Source organism: Salvelinus fontinalis, chromosome 4 (genome assembly GCF_029448725.1).
Source record: "Salvelinus fontinalis isolate EN_2023a chromosome 4, ASM2944872v1, whole genome shotgun sequence".
Classification (NCBI taxonomy): domain Eukaryota; kingdom Metazoa; phylum Chordata; class Actinopteri; order Salmoniformes; family Salmonidae; genus Salvelinus; species Salvelinus fontinalis.
Window position 1 is genome coordinate 15,473,742 of NC_074668.1, and position 15,589 is coordinate 15,489,330.

Below are 15,589 nucleotides of genomic sequence, written 5' to 3' on the forward strand. Positions count from 1 at the left end.
GGGTTCAGGGTGGCTAGTCGGTTTAAGCGTCATGAGAGTCCGTATAGCCTTTCCCCCCTCATCTGGCACTACTTTCTTCAAAGGCTTCCTCCCTTGCCTTAAGAAATGTCTCTAATTTTCTCTCAAACAGTCACTATGCACACGCGTCTTGGAATTGTCCAACTGTTTAGCACATACAACGAAGGATAACTTCTTGATGAAAAAAATGTATCCATCTGGAAATAACCTTGGATTTAGCTACACAGTAACCTCCAGGGCAAATATGGAGTGTTTCACAGCAAGCCATGAAAGTCTAGCCATGTTAATCTGAAACAGCTATTTTTACCACTAACAGCCGGTAACAAGTGGAGATGGGAAATCAGCTAATTAATTACATGACTTCATGAATTCATCACAAAAAGAATAGTCACATTAATGTGCACGGTCAACCTGAAATAGTGAACATTAATCCTTGATGCATTTACATTTCACTCACTTGTATTCGTCTTCCTCTCTTGAGTTTTTCTTGGGCTGATATTTTTTCGATAAGTTTCTGTTACGGAATGGAAACAAAATTCAGTACAGGTGTAGAAAACATGTAATACACTGTAAATCAGGTCACTGTGGAGAAATACAGAGGGACACATGTAAACAAAAATATAGTATATTTGTGTACTCATGGGGAAGGGACGCCCAGTGACAGGATGTCAAAATCTGTTGATGAATGGACGGCCTTAAGCGGAGTGACAGCCACCTGCCTAAGCCTCAGGAGAAGGTCTCTCACAGTGCTAAATCCTGCTTTATGGTGACCCCTAACAGAGAGGGGTAATCCAGAGGCCTACTAATATATTTAATGGGCAACTAGAATTTTGATCCTGACAAGTCACAGATTATCCTCTGTGTACCTCTGCATCTGGGTCTCTTATGTACACATCTCTATGAACAACAGCGTGATTGGACAAGAAAGAGCAGCATGAGAGGGGAAGTCATCCCTTAGCTTTAATGTGAAACTCAGGATGATTCATCCAACTGGGGATAGAACCTTCCTGTGAAAGCACAACTGTATGTGCAAGATTCATCTTGAAATATCATCGTACTATCTGTACAATGACACTTATGGTTCAAAAGAAAAATGTAAGATATTTCACATCATGTAATATAATATGCATCTTCTGAGTGGACTATCGGAAGCAGAATTCCAGAATACATTTCTCCCCATGAATCACTGGTAGCCTCCACTCACTGTGCTCTGCTCCAGACCATCTATTCTTATGTGTTGCTAAGCAGATTGCCAGACGTGCCAGCCACCTCTTTTTGTCTGCTTGCAGCCACATGACAAATCTGGATTTGCTTCGTGCTTCTACACCTGCATTGCTTGCCGTTTGGGGTTTTAGGCTGGGTTTCTGTACAGCACTTTGAGATATCAGCTGATGTACGAAGGGCTATATAAATAAATTTGATTTGGATCCTGACACAACAGCACATGGTGCAAATTCCATACGCCCAGATTCACGTTAACCCTTTGGAACTAAAATGACTCATAAGACCCTAGTCTGTCTTCTCAGGCCAGTTTAAACCCCTGCTTTTCTTTTGGGGCTTTTGCCTAATTTATAAAGGCTTAATTCCTCCATTCAGTGTCCAATCCGTGCTGTCCATATTCTGATGTGTTTAGTCTATGGTTTCCTAAATCAATATACTACCAACTGTACCATCAACATGTGTAATGAATTCAAATCTATTATGGTTGGTGTTGAAAAGTCACAATTTAACAAGACACCTCATATGCAATCTAAAATGGTGCCATTAGTGATACTGGCTGGAGAACAAAACACACCCATTGGACAATCCAGTTCAGAGCTGATTGCAGCACTATTGCTGAGGCACAGAAAACCCCAGATACAAGGTTAATGATGGTTGATTATGCATGCAGGAATTTGCTGGTGTGTATTCCTTGGTGAGTGAACGGCAGACAGCGATGCAACTCATCCACTGTCCCCGGGGACTACTCTGTCAGAGACTATCACTGTCTGGCAAGTACTCCCATATTATACAGTGGGAAGCTCCCAAGACCATTGGAGGATAACAAATGTGGGTCATTGCTATGGATAACCTAGTAACCATGGTAATGTGTTACCTACGCAACCTACACTTCCGGTTGCATTGAGATAAAGGCCTGTATCTGTTTCTAAACCATCACACTTTGTTGTTACATAAACTACCACCATTAGGTAGGCCTACATTCATCTCTGAATTTAGTACATCACTTTGAAGTGGGCTGATATTTCTACATTTATTTGTGCCCTTTATTTAAGCAGGTAGGTTATTGAGAAGGCATTCTCTTTCAACTACAACATTGTAATGTGCAGTGATAGACTAGAGCAACGTAATATTACTGTACCACTGGGCCCTGTTGGCCTGGTGTATGCATGTCAGAAATGTTGATCAAAATCTGAATACCACAGATAATTTTGTCACTCTTTGCGAACATTACCTCGTGACATTGTAACATGACTTAGACGACATTGGTGATCAGGCTCTGTAGTGTTTTATCAAAGTTACTCAAATCAACAAAACATACCAAAACATGTTTTAGTAGTCCTGTACTCAAGCGGGCACACGTCCGCCTTGAGAGACAGACAGTATCAAAATGGGGAGTGATGAGGGTAATGTTTTCCCAGCCCTTACCTGATTTGCTTTGCATAGCTGATTTCAATTTCAGATCTCTCCTTGACAAATTTTGTATACTTCTCCACAAACTCAATACCCCAGTGGGTGTGTTTTTCCAAGTTGTCAAACTGGTCCTGTAAGAAAAGAAAGAGAAATTAAAATGAGAATAAATTATAAAACAAAGCAGTAAGTTAATTTTCAAACTCACAAAAAATAGCTGGCCCTGGCAAGACTGGCTCTAAAGCAGTATGTAGCCTAGTAGTTAAGAGCATTGGGCCAGTAACCGAAAGGCTGCCGGTTCGAATCCCCTAGGTGACAATACTGCCGATGTGAGCATGGCACTTAACTCTAATCGCTCCTGTAAATCGCTCCAGAGTGTCTGGTAAATTACGTGAATTATCTCCGTGGCTTTTCTTCCTAAAGAACATTATTTTATTTTGCAGGCTTGAGGCAATGTTCATAAAAAATTAATAGCAATGAGCTATTATGGTTAAATTAGAGAGGGATAGTGTACATCAGTCTTTGTTGAAACACTAGGTCTGTAATTCTGCTGCTACTTTACTTTCTGCTGTTGTACAGCTACAACTGTATGTAGGCCTACAACATAAGATACAGGAGGCAAATTGTGAACATAATAGCACTATTGTCGTTCAGTCAGTGCGGTGGGATATGTATTATATGTTATGCACTCAAATGAACAATGTGGTGGCGGGTTACTTTTGCATCTATGCAATGCATTCAATAGCCTATTTGTGCACGCGCGTAGGCTGGCACATCTAAACAACTTAATAAAATAAAAGAGCAATCCTATTGAACTATAGGCTAGATTCCATTTTCCAAAAGAAAACAATCGTTGCAAATATTGAATTCGTTATGTTGGACTTTGCAATAGGCCCTTTTGTGAGCGCAAAAACGTCCTGTTCGCTGTTCTAGAGTGTCAATAGCCATTTCATTTATTCTTCTTCTTCTTCTTATCATTGTTATTATAATAAGGTGAAATGAGACACACAACTGGGAAGAAACACATTCCAAAATGCGTTGCCTACAATACCGCGCTCGCTACAATGTTACAAATGAAACATGTTGCCAGGGTCGCTACTATGTAGCTGTAGCTACTGTATCTCAATGCAGCTGTAGGCTACACGCTGTAGCGCAGCTACTGTATCTCAATGCAGCTGCAGGCTACACGCTGTAGCGCAGCTACTGTATCTCAATGCAGCTGCAGGCTACACGCTGTAGCGCAGCTACTGTATCTCAATGCAGCTGCAGGCTACACGCTGTAGCGCAGCTACTGTATCTCAATGCAGCTGCAGGCTACACGCTGTAGCGCAGCTACTGTATCTCAATGCAGCTGCAGGCTACACGCTGTAGCGCAGCTACTGTATCTCAATGCAGCTGCAGGCTACACGCTGTAGCGCAGCTACTGTATCTCAATGCAGCTGCAGGCTACACGCTGTAGCGCAGCTACTGTATCTCAATGCAGCTGCAGGCTACACGCTGTAGCGCAGCTACTGTATCTCAATGCAGCTGCAGGCTACACGCTGTAGCGCAGCTACTGTATCTCAATGCAGCTGCAGGCTACACGCTGTAGCGCAGCTACTGTATCTCAATGCAGCTGCAGGCTACACGCTGTAGCGCAGCTACTGTATCTCAATGCAGCTGCAGGCGTCCACCTGTGGTAAATTCAGTAGCGCAGCTACTGTATCTCAATGCAGCTGCAGGCTACACGCTGTAGCGCAGCTACTGTATCTCAATGCAGCTGCAGGCTACACGCTGTAGCGCAGCTACTGTATCTCAATGCAGCTGCAGGCTACACGCTGTAGCGCAGCTACTGTATCTCAATGCAGCTGCAGGCTACACGCTGTAGCGCAGCTACTGTATCTCATTGCAGCTGTAGGCTACACGCTGTAGCGCAGCTACTGTATCTCATTGCAGCTGTAGGCTACACGCTGTAGCGCAGCTACTGTATCTCATTGCAGCTGTAGGCTACACGCTGTAGCGCAGCTACTGTATCTCAATGCAGCTGTAGGCTACACGCTGTAGCGCAGCTACTGTATCTCAATGCAGCTGTAGGCTACACGCTGTAGCGCAGCTACTGTATCTGCAGAGTATAGACCAGTGGTATGGACCCCATTTGCAAGGGCTTCGTGATTGTAATAGGTTAATAGGGAATTATAGTGTAAGCAACTCTAGCTTTACACGTAGACAACATGGGGGATAGATATTGAGGTTTATAAGAAATAAGTATATCCATCACCGTGACTAAAACCCGATTCTGTAGCCAACGGCGCAACAGTCGACCAGTATTGAATCTGCCACTGTTACTAGCCTATACCTCCGATAATGAAGCCTGCATGCACGCGCAGAGAAGCATCATGGCAGCATGAGCGTTATGCTCGCTCGCTACTTTGTTGCAAAGACATACACAAATACTTAGTACCTCAACAGATCATACGGTTGACCATCAGATAAAAGCAAGAACAAGTTTAATTAACGGAAATATTTACGCAGTTCTACGTACCCACAGCTCCGTCCCCCATCTGCAACTCATGGTCTCAGAGCAATTTCTACCAAATGATCCACGATTTCTAAGCATGCGCCCAATGGTATGTTCAAAACTATATATGAGTACAAAGGTTTGTGTAGCTTTTCACCGACACATCCTGTCATTACAAATGGTGATTTGCCGTCAGATATCGGGTTGATTGCTGCTCCTACATGTGGGGCATCCATCCGCCTAGCCCGATAACAGCACGCGGCCGCGCGCTTCACTGGGGAATCTCTCCTAGCTGCTGCTCACCGGTAGTATAGAGCGCTTGTTGTGATGTATAATGAATGGATAAACGTTGTGATACTCAAAACGGTGAATATTTGTTATTTCAACGTGAAACTATTCAACCCATAGCCTACCACAGTGCATTCGGGAAAGGACCCCTTCCCTTTCCCACATTTTGTTACGTTACAGCCTTATTCTCAAAATGATTAAATTAAATGTTTCCCCAATCTACACACAATACCCTATAATGACAGAGCGAAAACAGGTTTTTAGAATGTTTAGCAAATTAATAAAAAACACATACATAAGTTTTTAGACCCTTTGCTATGAGACTTGAAATTGAGCTCAGGTGCATCCTGTTTCCATTGATCATCCTTGAGATGTTTCTACAACTTGGAGTCCACCTGTGGTAAATTCAATTGATTGGACATGATTTGGAAAGGTACAGATCTGTCTATATAAGGTCCCACAGTAGACAGAGCATGTCAGAGCAAAAACCAAGCCATGAGGTCGAAGGATTTGTCTGTTGAGCTCCGAGACAGGATTGTGTTGAGGCACAGATCCGGGGTAGGGTGCCAAAAAATGTCTGCAACATTGAAGGTCCCCAAGAACACAGTGGCCTCCCACATTCTTAAATGGAAGAAGTTTGGAACCACCAAGACTTCCTAGAGCTGGCCGCCCGGCCAAACTGAGCAATCGGGGGAGATGGGCCTTGGTCAGGGAGCTGACCAAGAACACGATGGTCACTCTGACAGAGCTTCAGAGTTCCTCGGTGGAGATGGGACAACCTTCCAGAAGGACAATCATCTCTGCAACACTCCACCAATCAGGCCTTTATGGTAGAGTGGCTAGACGGAAGCCTCTCCTCTGTAAAATGCACATGACAGTCCGCGTGGAGTTTGCCAAAAGGCACCTAAAGGACTCTCAGACCATGAGAAACAAGATTCTCTGGTCTGATGAAACAAAGATTAAACTCTTTGGCCTGAATGCCAAGCTTCACGCCTGGAGGAAACCTGGCACCATTCCTAGAGTGAAGCATGTTGGTGGCAGCATCATGCTGTGGGGATATTCTTCAGCGGCAGTGACTGGGAGACTAGTCAGGATCGAGGGAAAGATGAACAGAGCAAAGTACAGAGATCCTTGATGAAAACCTGGTCCAGAGCTCTCCGGACCTCAGACTGGGGCAAAGGTTCACATTCCAACAGGATTAATGACCTTAAGCACACAGCCAAGACAATGCAGGAGAGGCTTCAAGACAAGTCCCTGAATGTCCTTGTGGCCCAGCCAGAGCCCGGACTTGAACCCAATCTAACATCTCTGGAGAGACCTGAAAATAGCTGTGCAGCGACGCTCCCCATCCAACCTGACAGATTTTGCGAGGATCTGCAGAAATGAAATGGGAGAATCTCCCCAAATACAGACTTGAGGCTATCGCTGCCAAAGGTGCTTCAACAAAGTGCTGAGTAAAAGGTCTGAATACTTATGTAAATGTAATATCAGTTTTTATACATTTGCAAACATTGCTAAACACCTGTTTTTTCTTTGTCATTATGGGGTATTGTGTATAGATTGAGGGAGAAAAAAAACAATAATCAAGTTTAGAATAAGGCTGTAACGTAACAATGTGGAGAAAGTCAAGGGGTCTGAATACTTTCCGATTGCACTGTACAGAAGTTGCAGCTGTAGACCACAAATACAGTAGAACAGAATTACAAAATAAACATGATACATACAGGCCTATGCAATGGTGTAAAGTACTTAAGTAAAAATATTTTAAAGTACTACTTAAGTCGTTTTTTGGGTCTCTACTTTACTATTTATATTTTGACAACTTTTACATCACTACATTCCTAATGAAAATAATGCACTTTTTACTCAATACATTTTCCCTGACACCCAAAAATACTTATTACATTTTAATGCTTAGCAGGAAAGGAAAATGGTCAAATTCACACACTTATCAAGAGAACATTTCTGGTCATCCGTACCGCCTCTGATCTGGTGGACTCACTAAACAAATGCTTTGTTCGTACATTTGTCTGTTTTTTTTGTGTGACTCTGGCTATCCTTAAATAAAATAAAACAAATTGTGCCATCTGGTTTGCTTAATATAATGAATTAGAAATGTATACTTTTACTTAAGTGTATTTTAGAAATTACATTTACTTTTGACACTTAAGTATATTTAAAACCAAATACATTTAGACTTTTAGTATTTTACTGGGTGACTTTAACTTGAGTTATTTTCTATTTAAGGTATCCTTACTTTTACTCAAGTTTGACAGTTGAGTACTTTTCCCACCACTGGGACTAAGTGTCTCTATACTGTAAGATCTTCAACTGGTACAGTATGTAATAACACTGGCTAATGTAATGTTTTTAATTTTATAGGATAATGTGACAGCTAAATCACCTAGATAAGGTGATATGTTTTTCTGGATAAGTTTAATAACCATAAGCTTACTCTTTGGACATGTAGGCCTATACAGTATAGCAACTAGTACAGCTGATAATAAAAACAAACTGAAATAACCACCATTTTGACTGTCACTATAGCAATCCATGAAACACAATGTGACACTTTGAATTATGTTGAGCTTGTCATGTTGACTCTTCCAACGCTTGTTGTGCTGTGGAGGGCATGTTTTGCCAATTGAGCTATCTCCTGTGGGATCAGAGAGAGGTTGTTCAGAGGTTTAGCTGATAAATTACTTGGAGAGCGCTGACCTATACAATAAAGCAATAAGAATCAGACGTGTAGTAGACTTACATCTGAGCCCCTCACAAAAATGTAACTTTTGTTGTATTTAATCAATAAGGCACGAGAGGGTGTGGTATACGGCCTATATATCATGGCTAAGGGCTGTTCTTATGCACAACGGAACACGAAGTGGCCATATACCACAAACCCCCGAGGTGCCTTATTGCTATTGCAAACTGGTTACCAACGTAATTAAAGCAGTAAAAAGTTATATTTTGTCATACCCGTGGTATACGGTCTGATATACCACGGCTGTCAGCCAATCAGCATTCAGGGCTTGAACCACCCAGTTTATAATAAAGCAATAAAGCCTGAGGGGGTGTGGTATATGGCCAATATACCACGGCTAAGGGCTGTTCTTAAGCATGACGCAACGCAGAGTGCCTGGATACAGCCATTAGCCGTGGTATATTGGCCATATACCGGAAAACCCCCGAGGTGCCGTATTGCTATTATAAACTGGTTACCAACGTAATTAAAAACAGTAAAAAGTTAAATTTTGTCATACCCGTGGAATAAGGTCTACATACCATGGCTTTCAGCCGATCACCATTCAGGACTCGAACCACCCAGTTTATAAATATCTTAAAATCAATCTTAGTCTACATTAACTACATTTTAGGCACAGTCAATGACTTACCTTATTTGATGAAAACTGCCTCTCAATCTGCTCCAAGACATCTGGTATCTTCTCAGCAACTAACTCGGGTATGACATCACCTGGGAAAACAGTCACATACAGGGGATATGGTTTTCTGAAGGGAAAATTATAGCACTACATTCAAGGTGAGGAGTGTACACTAACCATAACGGGCCATAGCACTGAGGAGGCTACAAAAGTTCCCTACGATCTCTGGGTTGTCATGGTGTTGGAGTTCTGCTTCCTTGACAATAACTAATCCACTTCCTCCATCGGGGGTGAGGAGAAGCCTGAAAGCAGCCAACTCTAAAAGGAATAGAGGAACAGGGACAGTTCTCATATGTTCTGATATAAAGTCTTAATGTTTATGTTGACTCACCTGAGCTTTTGACAAGACTGTCCAGAGCAAGGAAAGCATACTTCACCACATAGCTATGCTTTAAATGTGCTTGGAGTGCGTGCATCAACAGAAGGGTGGAATCCTCAATGTCCTGGTCTTCAGTTAAACCTATTAGTGGAGAATCCGCCAATCAGTTAGTCAGTCAATCAATCTATCAATCTGGTGATGGATCAATCATTTGGGTGTGCTGGTGTGCAAAGACAAGCTGTGGAAACTACATTTCTGACTAATTTGTATAATTTGAGCGGGCGTTTTCACATATAAAATGTTTGTGAGAATTCTACAGAACATGTTTTGCTTTCACAATACCTGAAAATAACAGTTTCAGGGTGAAATCAGCAAGTAGCACATTCTACATGATGCTAGCGAGCTAGCTTATTTACAACGGGCAAAAAAAATTATGCAACTCAAGCTGCCGCGTCACAATACCTGTATCTTGGACCCGCTACTCAAGCAGGTCCAGGATTTGTTTAAGCCGGGGTTCGTTTGCGTTTCACACATGCTTTATAGCATGGATCTGGGTCTGGGCCATATATGTGAAAGCGCCCTTAATATTCTGAAGGTCTTAGCCTACCTTGTAGGGTCAGGGACGACAGGGCTGCACACACAGACTCCATCACTGTGCTGTCCTGCATGTGTGCCTCTCCTGCCACACACACAGCCTCCACAGCATCTTTCAAAGGTACACCTCCAAGGCAAATTCCTGGAAAAGCACAATATGCTGTTCACACATACAACACTTTGGCTGCTGGTAGAGCTCATGGCGTGTGCAAATTATCAAGAAATTGCAGATCATTTAATTTACACAATGACAGCTCTCACTTTGTGTCAGTACGCTCCATAAGCATTTGCAACAGGGCACGACAATGTCACAATCCTCTGGAAACTTCCTCAGTGTGTTCAGCACCTCTCTGATACCGTCCAGGTCCAGCACTTCTCTGGCTGCCTGCTCTGATGAAAGGGAGGTATGTCAGTAATAATATAGGGAGGGGCTTGCCAGTGCTGAAGTACCCTCAACAATAAGCTTAGCACCCCCATTTGCACTAGCCTGGGTACCAGACTGTTTAGCTAATATTTCACTCATAGTACTCCGTGACATATGCCAAATTCATGTTTAGCATGACAAGGAGTAGAAAGGAGTGGAATGATAGCTAAACAGACTGTGCACCCCCCAAGTAAAGAATGTATTAGCACACTGTGCATTTGGGAAAATCCAGGTAACCTGAATCTAAAATGGTAGATTACCTATTATTAAACTATTACTGACCATCCCCGGAGATACAGAAGAGAAGCTGAAAGGCATGAGAGAGCAGTGGTGCTTTCTCAGGGTGATTGTGCACGGCGTTCAGGACACAGGTGATCACTTCCTTGGTAAGCAGACAGGAGCCATCCCCAGCTTGGCCCAGCACTTCAAGGGTATTGCAGAGAGATGACAACCTTGTTGTCTATACAACCAAACCTAATGCCAACATGGCAGAGGAATCTAACCCACATTCGTGCAACCCACCCCAAGTGTTCACCTACCTGCAATTAAACGCTGGTGTAGGACCTGGCAACCATTTTGCTGAACACCTGCACAGTCCATGTGACTTTGCATGGCAGTGGTGACAGCTATAACAACGTCAGTTACCCTGTAGAAAACTACCATAACAATTTAAAGTTAAAGTAGAGGGCATGTTTTTCTAGAGGAACATTTGTAATATCCTGGTCCCAGATCTGATTGTTTGGCATGACAAGGACCATGAGTTATCTATTTTTATTTGACCTTTTATTTAATTAGGCAAGTCAGTGAAGAACAAATTCTTATTTACAATGACAGCACACCCAGGCCAAACACAAACATCGCTGGGCCAATTGTGCCCTCCCTATGAGACTCCCAATCATGGCCGGATGTGATACAGCCTGGAATCAAACCAGGGACTGTAGTGACACCTTTTGCACTGAGATGCAGTGCCTTAGACCACTGCGTCACTTGGGAGCCCAACCTATATAGCACAAACAGATCTGGGACCAGGCTAGATTTGTATGATAAGAATTTTAAAGATCATATCGCCCATAATGAGCAAAGTAAACAGCCTTACCGTTCCTTTCCTCAGACAGCAGGTATGACAGAGCTGACATCTGGACAGATTCCACATCTCTGTAGGTCTGCATGAACTCTGCAAATTACAATTGACCACTATTCGTCAGAACACAACTGCAAACTCTTAAGGACAAGTAGGCTATAGGGATTAACATCTGCAGTAATTTAGACACGTACATTCATTCATTCATACACAATTTTAATAAAACTAGTAGGGAACGGAGGGCAGTAAAAGGAAGTACCGACCGAGCACACTGTCAAAGCCTTGGTGGAATGGCAGCCCATGGACACCAGGGGGCAGTGTTTTCTTCATGGCGTGTAGAGGGGAGCCACACAACAGCAGACACTGCTTCACCAGATCCTCATTCACCAGTTCCCTTTATTGGAGAGATAATCTCAGTTGACCCAGAACTAAAATCTTGTGTAATTTTGTCAGATGGTACCATTTATGTTTACGTAGTCTGTTCACGAGACATTAGTGAAGGGATAGCATAACACTAGTTCATCTTATCCCCCCTGTATCTATAACTAAAGTTCAAGTTTAATTTATATTGCCATTAATAAGTACAATACATACATTGAAATGTCTCTGAGAGCTCAACCAGACCTCAACCTTTGAATGTCTCTGTGACGAGAGCTCAACCAGACTTCAACCTTGGAATGTCACTGTGGTGAGAGCTCAACCAGACTTCAACCTTTGAATGTCTCTGTGACGAGAGCTCAACCAGACTTCAACCTTGGAATGTCACTGTGGTGAGAGCTCAACCAGACTTCAACCTTGGAATGTCGCTGTGATGAGAGCTCAACCAGACTTCAACCAAACTGTGACAGCTGATAGTCTAGGGCACATGTCCCAAACTCATTGCATGAAGTATCTGCGGGTTTCTGCTCCACCCTTGTACTTGATTGATGAATTAAGGTCACAAATTATTAAGGAACTTCCCTCGGCTGGTTATAGAAGTCTTAATTGAAAGGAAAAAAACAAACCCACAGACTCTCAGTTCTCAGTGGAATGAGTTTGACACCCCTGGTCAAGGGCGACTACACTACTCACCACACGCTGGTCCTGGTCTTTGGGTTGCGGTCCAACATCATACTGAGGACTTGGTGGAGGCCCTTGAGGACGATGACGTCCAGTGATGTCTGGTCCTCTCTGATCCTCAGCAGCTGAGAGATAGATCCCTCCGCCTGTGGATGGGAGATCAGGGTCTTATTCATTAGTCCACACTGTAGCAAAATGTTTTGCAACAGAAAACAAGGATTTTTTTTTTTGGGGGGGGGGGGGGGCAAGTTCCCTGTTTCAGTCCGCTTTCTTCTGTTTGGTGACTAGTGACTTCAACCGTCAGTAGTGTTTCTCAAACCTCTCTTCCAGTACCCTCAGCCTTCCCACTTCTTTGATCCATTTCAGCACACCTTATTCAACTAGTCAAACCAGGTGTGCTAGTAGGGGAAGTTGGGGGAAGTTGCACAACTGAATGCATTCAACCGAAATGTGTATTCTGCATTTAACCCAACCCCCAACCCCTGAATCAGAGAGGTGCGGGGGACTGCCTAAATTGACGTCACTGGCACCCGGGGAGCAGTTGTTGTGTCGGTTAACTGCCTTGCTCAAAGGCAGAAAGGTACATTTTTCCACCTTGCCAGCTCGGGGATCCAAACAAGCAACTTTATGGTTACTGTCCCAATGCTCTAACCGCTAGGCTACTTACCGCCCCCGATAGTACTGGACTAGATTAAATGATTTACAGTACATAGGTGGGATACTCGAGGAGAGTGGTTGGGAAATGCTGATCTACAAATCAATCCCACCTCTATGGTAAATGAGGAGTAACTAGTCAGTCATAGACATACATCAAGCATGTGACAGGTCAGCATGTCGAGAAGGACACACCCCAGGGACCAAACGTCGGACTTCTCAGGCATCTGATGATGGGTCAGGCTCTCTGGAGCCATCCATCGTTTGGCACCTATAGAGATACAGTAAATAGCAAACAAAGTAAACTGTACTGTTATTAATTACTACATAATTCAATTCAATAAAATAAAGTAAAGAAATATTATATACATACAGTCCTTTACTCTTTTCTGTAACTTTACTCTATCTCCTGTGATGGAGGCAGTTCCAAAATCAAATATGACAAACTTGGCCTCTTTTGTCATCAGAATATTTGATGGCTTCAAATTCCTACAAAAAAAGAGAGAAATTGTTCTCTGAAATTATAATTTTTAGAAACCATAGGCTATTAATTCACGCAAACTATACAGGCTTGCCTGGCAGTACATTTCAATGTGAGGGGCAGGTTACCTGTGAGCAATACTCCGTTTGTGCAAGTAGGCCAAAGCATCCACCATTTGTCCCAAAAATGTCTTGATGACCTGGTTGGAAAACAACACTCATTGCCCTCAATGCTTAAGGGGTTGATAACATACAGTATGTGTTAATACTGGTTCAACTAGTGATGGAAACATCTATTGAGTTGTTGATGACCTTTTTGTTGATCTTCTTTTTCTCCTGTCTGTGATAAGAGATCACAGTGGATAGGGTTGTCATGTATGGGCAGTCCATTACCATTGAAAGAAAGACAGAAGATACCTGAGAAGGCAAAATGATTTAATGAGACTGACATTCATGATTTTACATTTGTAAATGTTCATTTTAGTCATTTAGCAGACACTCTTATCCAGAGCAACTTAAAGATTTTTCAACTAGTCGGCTCTGGGATTCAAACCAGCAACCTTTCAGTTACTGGCCCAACACTCTTAACCACTAGTCTACCTGCTGCCCTATGTGTCATATACAGGACATATACTTAATCTGTAAATAACAAACTTACCCTTTCATCCCAAAAAATGAATAACTTCTTATATGTGACAATGTTGGGATGTCTCACATTCAGCAGACAATGAGCCTGGAAAGAACACATGACTTTGATGGACACAGTGACAGTGTGTACCAAAATGTCAACAGATAGGCCTATCAGATGGAATAGCCAGATGGTGACATGTGGATCAAGTAGCTGACATATACTAGGCTTACTACTGTGCTATAACACAGTAGATTATTAAGTAACTTTGCATTGTATCAATACTAGTTTTGTGAGAGGCCTACAGGATCTCACCTCCTGGTATGCTTGGTTGGCTCTGCCTTCATCCAAACACTCAACCTGTGGGAGACAGAATTATATCAGCATGTCAGCATCTATTCTAAAAAGAACCAATGCAAATCCTTATCAAATGTGTGCCCACTCCACTACAGTATAACGTTACCTTCTTTAGTGTAAACTCTAGATCAGACGTTCTTTCCTTCACAAATAGAACTGTCCCGAAGCATCCGGGGCACATTGCATCCAAAATCTTAAAAACAATGTTTACTTTACATGTTACAGTAATGCAAATGAGCGAGTGAATAAATAAACAAAAACATAAGCTACTAATTATGCTGTAACAAATCGGCACGTTTTAATGTAACCATTGCAGGCCCCTTGATATTACGTCTGTCAGAAAACTACATTGAGGTTAACTGTTGAGGCAGAAACTTGAACCATGAAAATATACATATTTACCATATAATCGTCCATGGAGCAGTGTGTTCAAGGTGTAGAAATCTGTGCGCTGCTTTGGCAGCAGTGTTCAGTGTTGTGTTTCGAATAAGTGCATAGAAACAAGGCTGTGACGGTTATGAGGGGATTGCATATGCGCATGCTCAATTGCGCATACGCGTATTCAGATATTAATCAATGTAACGTCTCAGCCTGGGACACAATGCAACTCCACAATTATGTTTAACCGTTCAGGATACATCACATTCAGTTTAGCCTCTGCCACAGACTTTCAGCTCATCTTCAGTAATGGTAATGTAGCCATTATGTTGGTAACAATTAAAAAAAAAAAAACGTGAACGAAGGTTGGGAGCCGAGGCTCTACCTTGAGATAAAATTAACTGAACCGTGGTAGTCATGTGATTGTGACCTGCTGGCTGCGAGCGTGTGATTGGTTGCAGGCACACACTGTTAATTGTAAGTATTTTGAGTACAATTTGAGTTGGTGGCTGTGTGGACTTGGAGACTGAAGAAGGCAATGTGATGCACGAAACGTTGGTGGTTTACATTTCTGGAATATATCAAGTTTGCGACTCTCTTTATTCTATAGCCTTTTACAGGTAGTCAGCACCGCTATTATCTTTTTTTGTGGTGTGCACCATGTCATTTACTGGACTTGGAGACTGCCAATAAATGTAATTATTGTGTATGATATATATTTTTTATTTTTATTTTATTATCTAA

At 42.5% G+C, this 15,589-nt stretch overlaps 2 protein-coding genes across 6 annotated transcripts in view; both read right to left on the reverse strand.

Annotated features, from left to right (window-relative positions):
* LOC129853145 (formin-binding protein 1-like) overlaps window positions 1-8,047 on the reverse strand; it is a 27,426-nt gene extending 19,379 nt beyond the window's left edge. For 2 of the 4 annotated variants that reach the window (XM_055918881.1, XM_055918879.1), the window contains exons 1-3: window positions 5,168-5,599; window positions 2,665-2,780; window positions 476-532 (exon numbers count right to left, since the gene is read on the reverse strand). In XM_055918881.1, the coding sequence (XP_055774856.1) occupies window positions 476-532; window positions 2,665-2,780; window positions 5,168-5,242 (248 nt within the window). In that variant the 5' untranslated portion in view covers window positions 5,243-5,599. Of the gene's footprint in view, window positions 1-475; window positions 533-2,664; window positions 2,781-5,167; window positions 5,600-7,958 lie in introns of those variants that run through there. The other 2 variants (XM_055918882.1, XM_055918880.1) reach the window with 2 other exon arrangements.
* LOC129853147 (serine/threonine kinase-like domain-containing protein STKLD1) lies at window positions 6,903-14,995 on the reverse strand. 2 transcript variants are annotated; one of them, XM_055918883.1, is made up of 19 exons: window positions 14,870-14,994; window positions 14,574-14,660; window positions 14,426-14,470; window positions 14,141-14,215; window positions 13,795-13,899; window positions 13,612-13,682; window positions 13,376-13,491; window positions 13,158-13,273; window positions 12,361-12,494; window positions 11,553-11,683; window positions 11,305-11,382; window positions 10,748-10,864; window positions 10,491-10,631; window positions 10,046-10,174; window positions 9,798-9,926; window positions 9,203-9,331; window positions 8,989-9,129; window positions 8,824-8,903; window positions 6,903-8,087 (listed from the first exon to the last, which is right to left on the reverse strand). In XM_055918883.1, exons 1-19 carry the CDS (start codon window positions 14,882-14,884, stop codon window positions 8,010-8,012), a joined length of 1,917 nt encoding a protein of 638 aa, XP_055774858.1. In that variant the 5' UTR covers window positions 14,885-14,994; the 3' UTR covers window positions 6,903-8,009. The 2 variants fall into 2 exon arrangements, with proteins under 2 accessions (XP_055774858.1, XP_055774860.1); XM_055918885.1 differs by lacking the exon at window positions 10,491-10,631 and having other exon boundaries at window positions 14,870-14,995.
* Window positions 14,996-15,589: the final 594 nt, after the last annotated feature.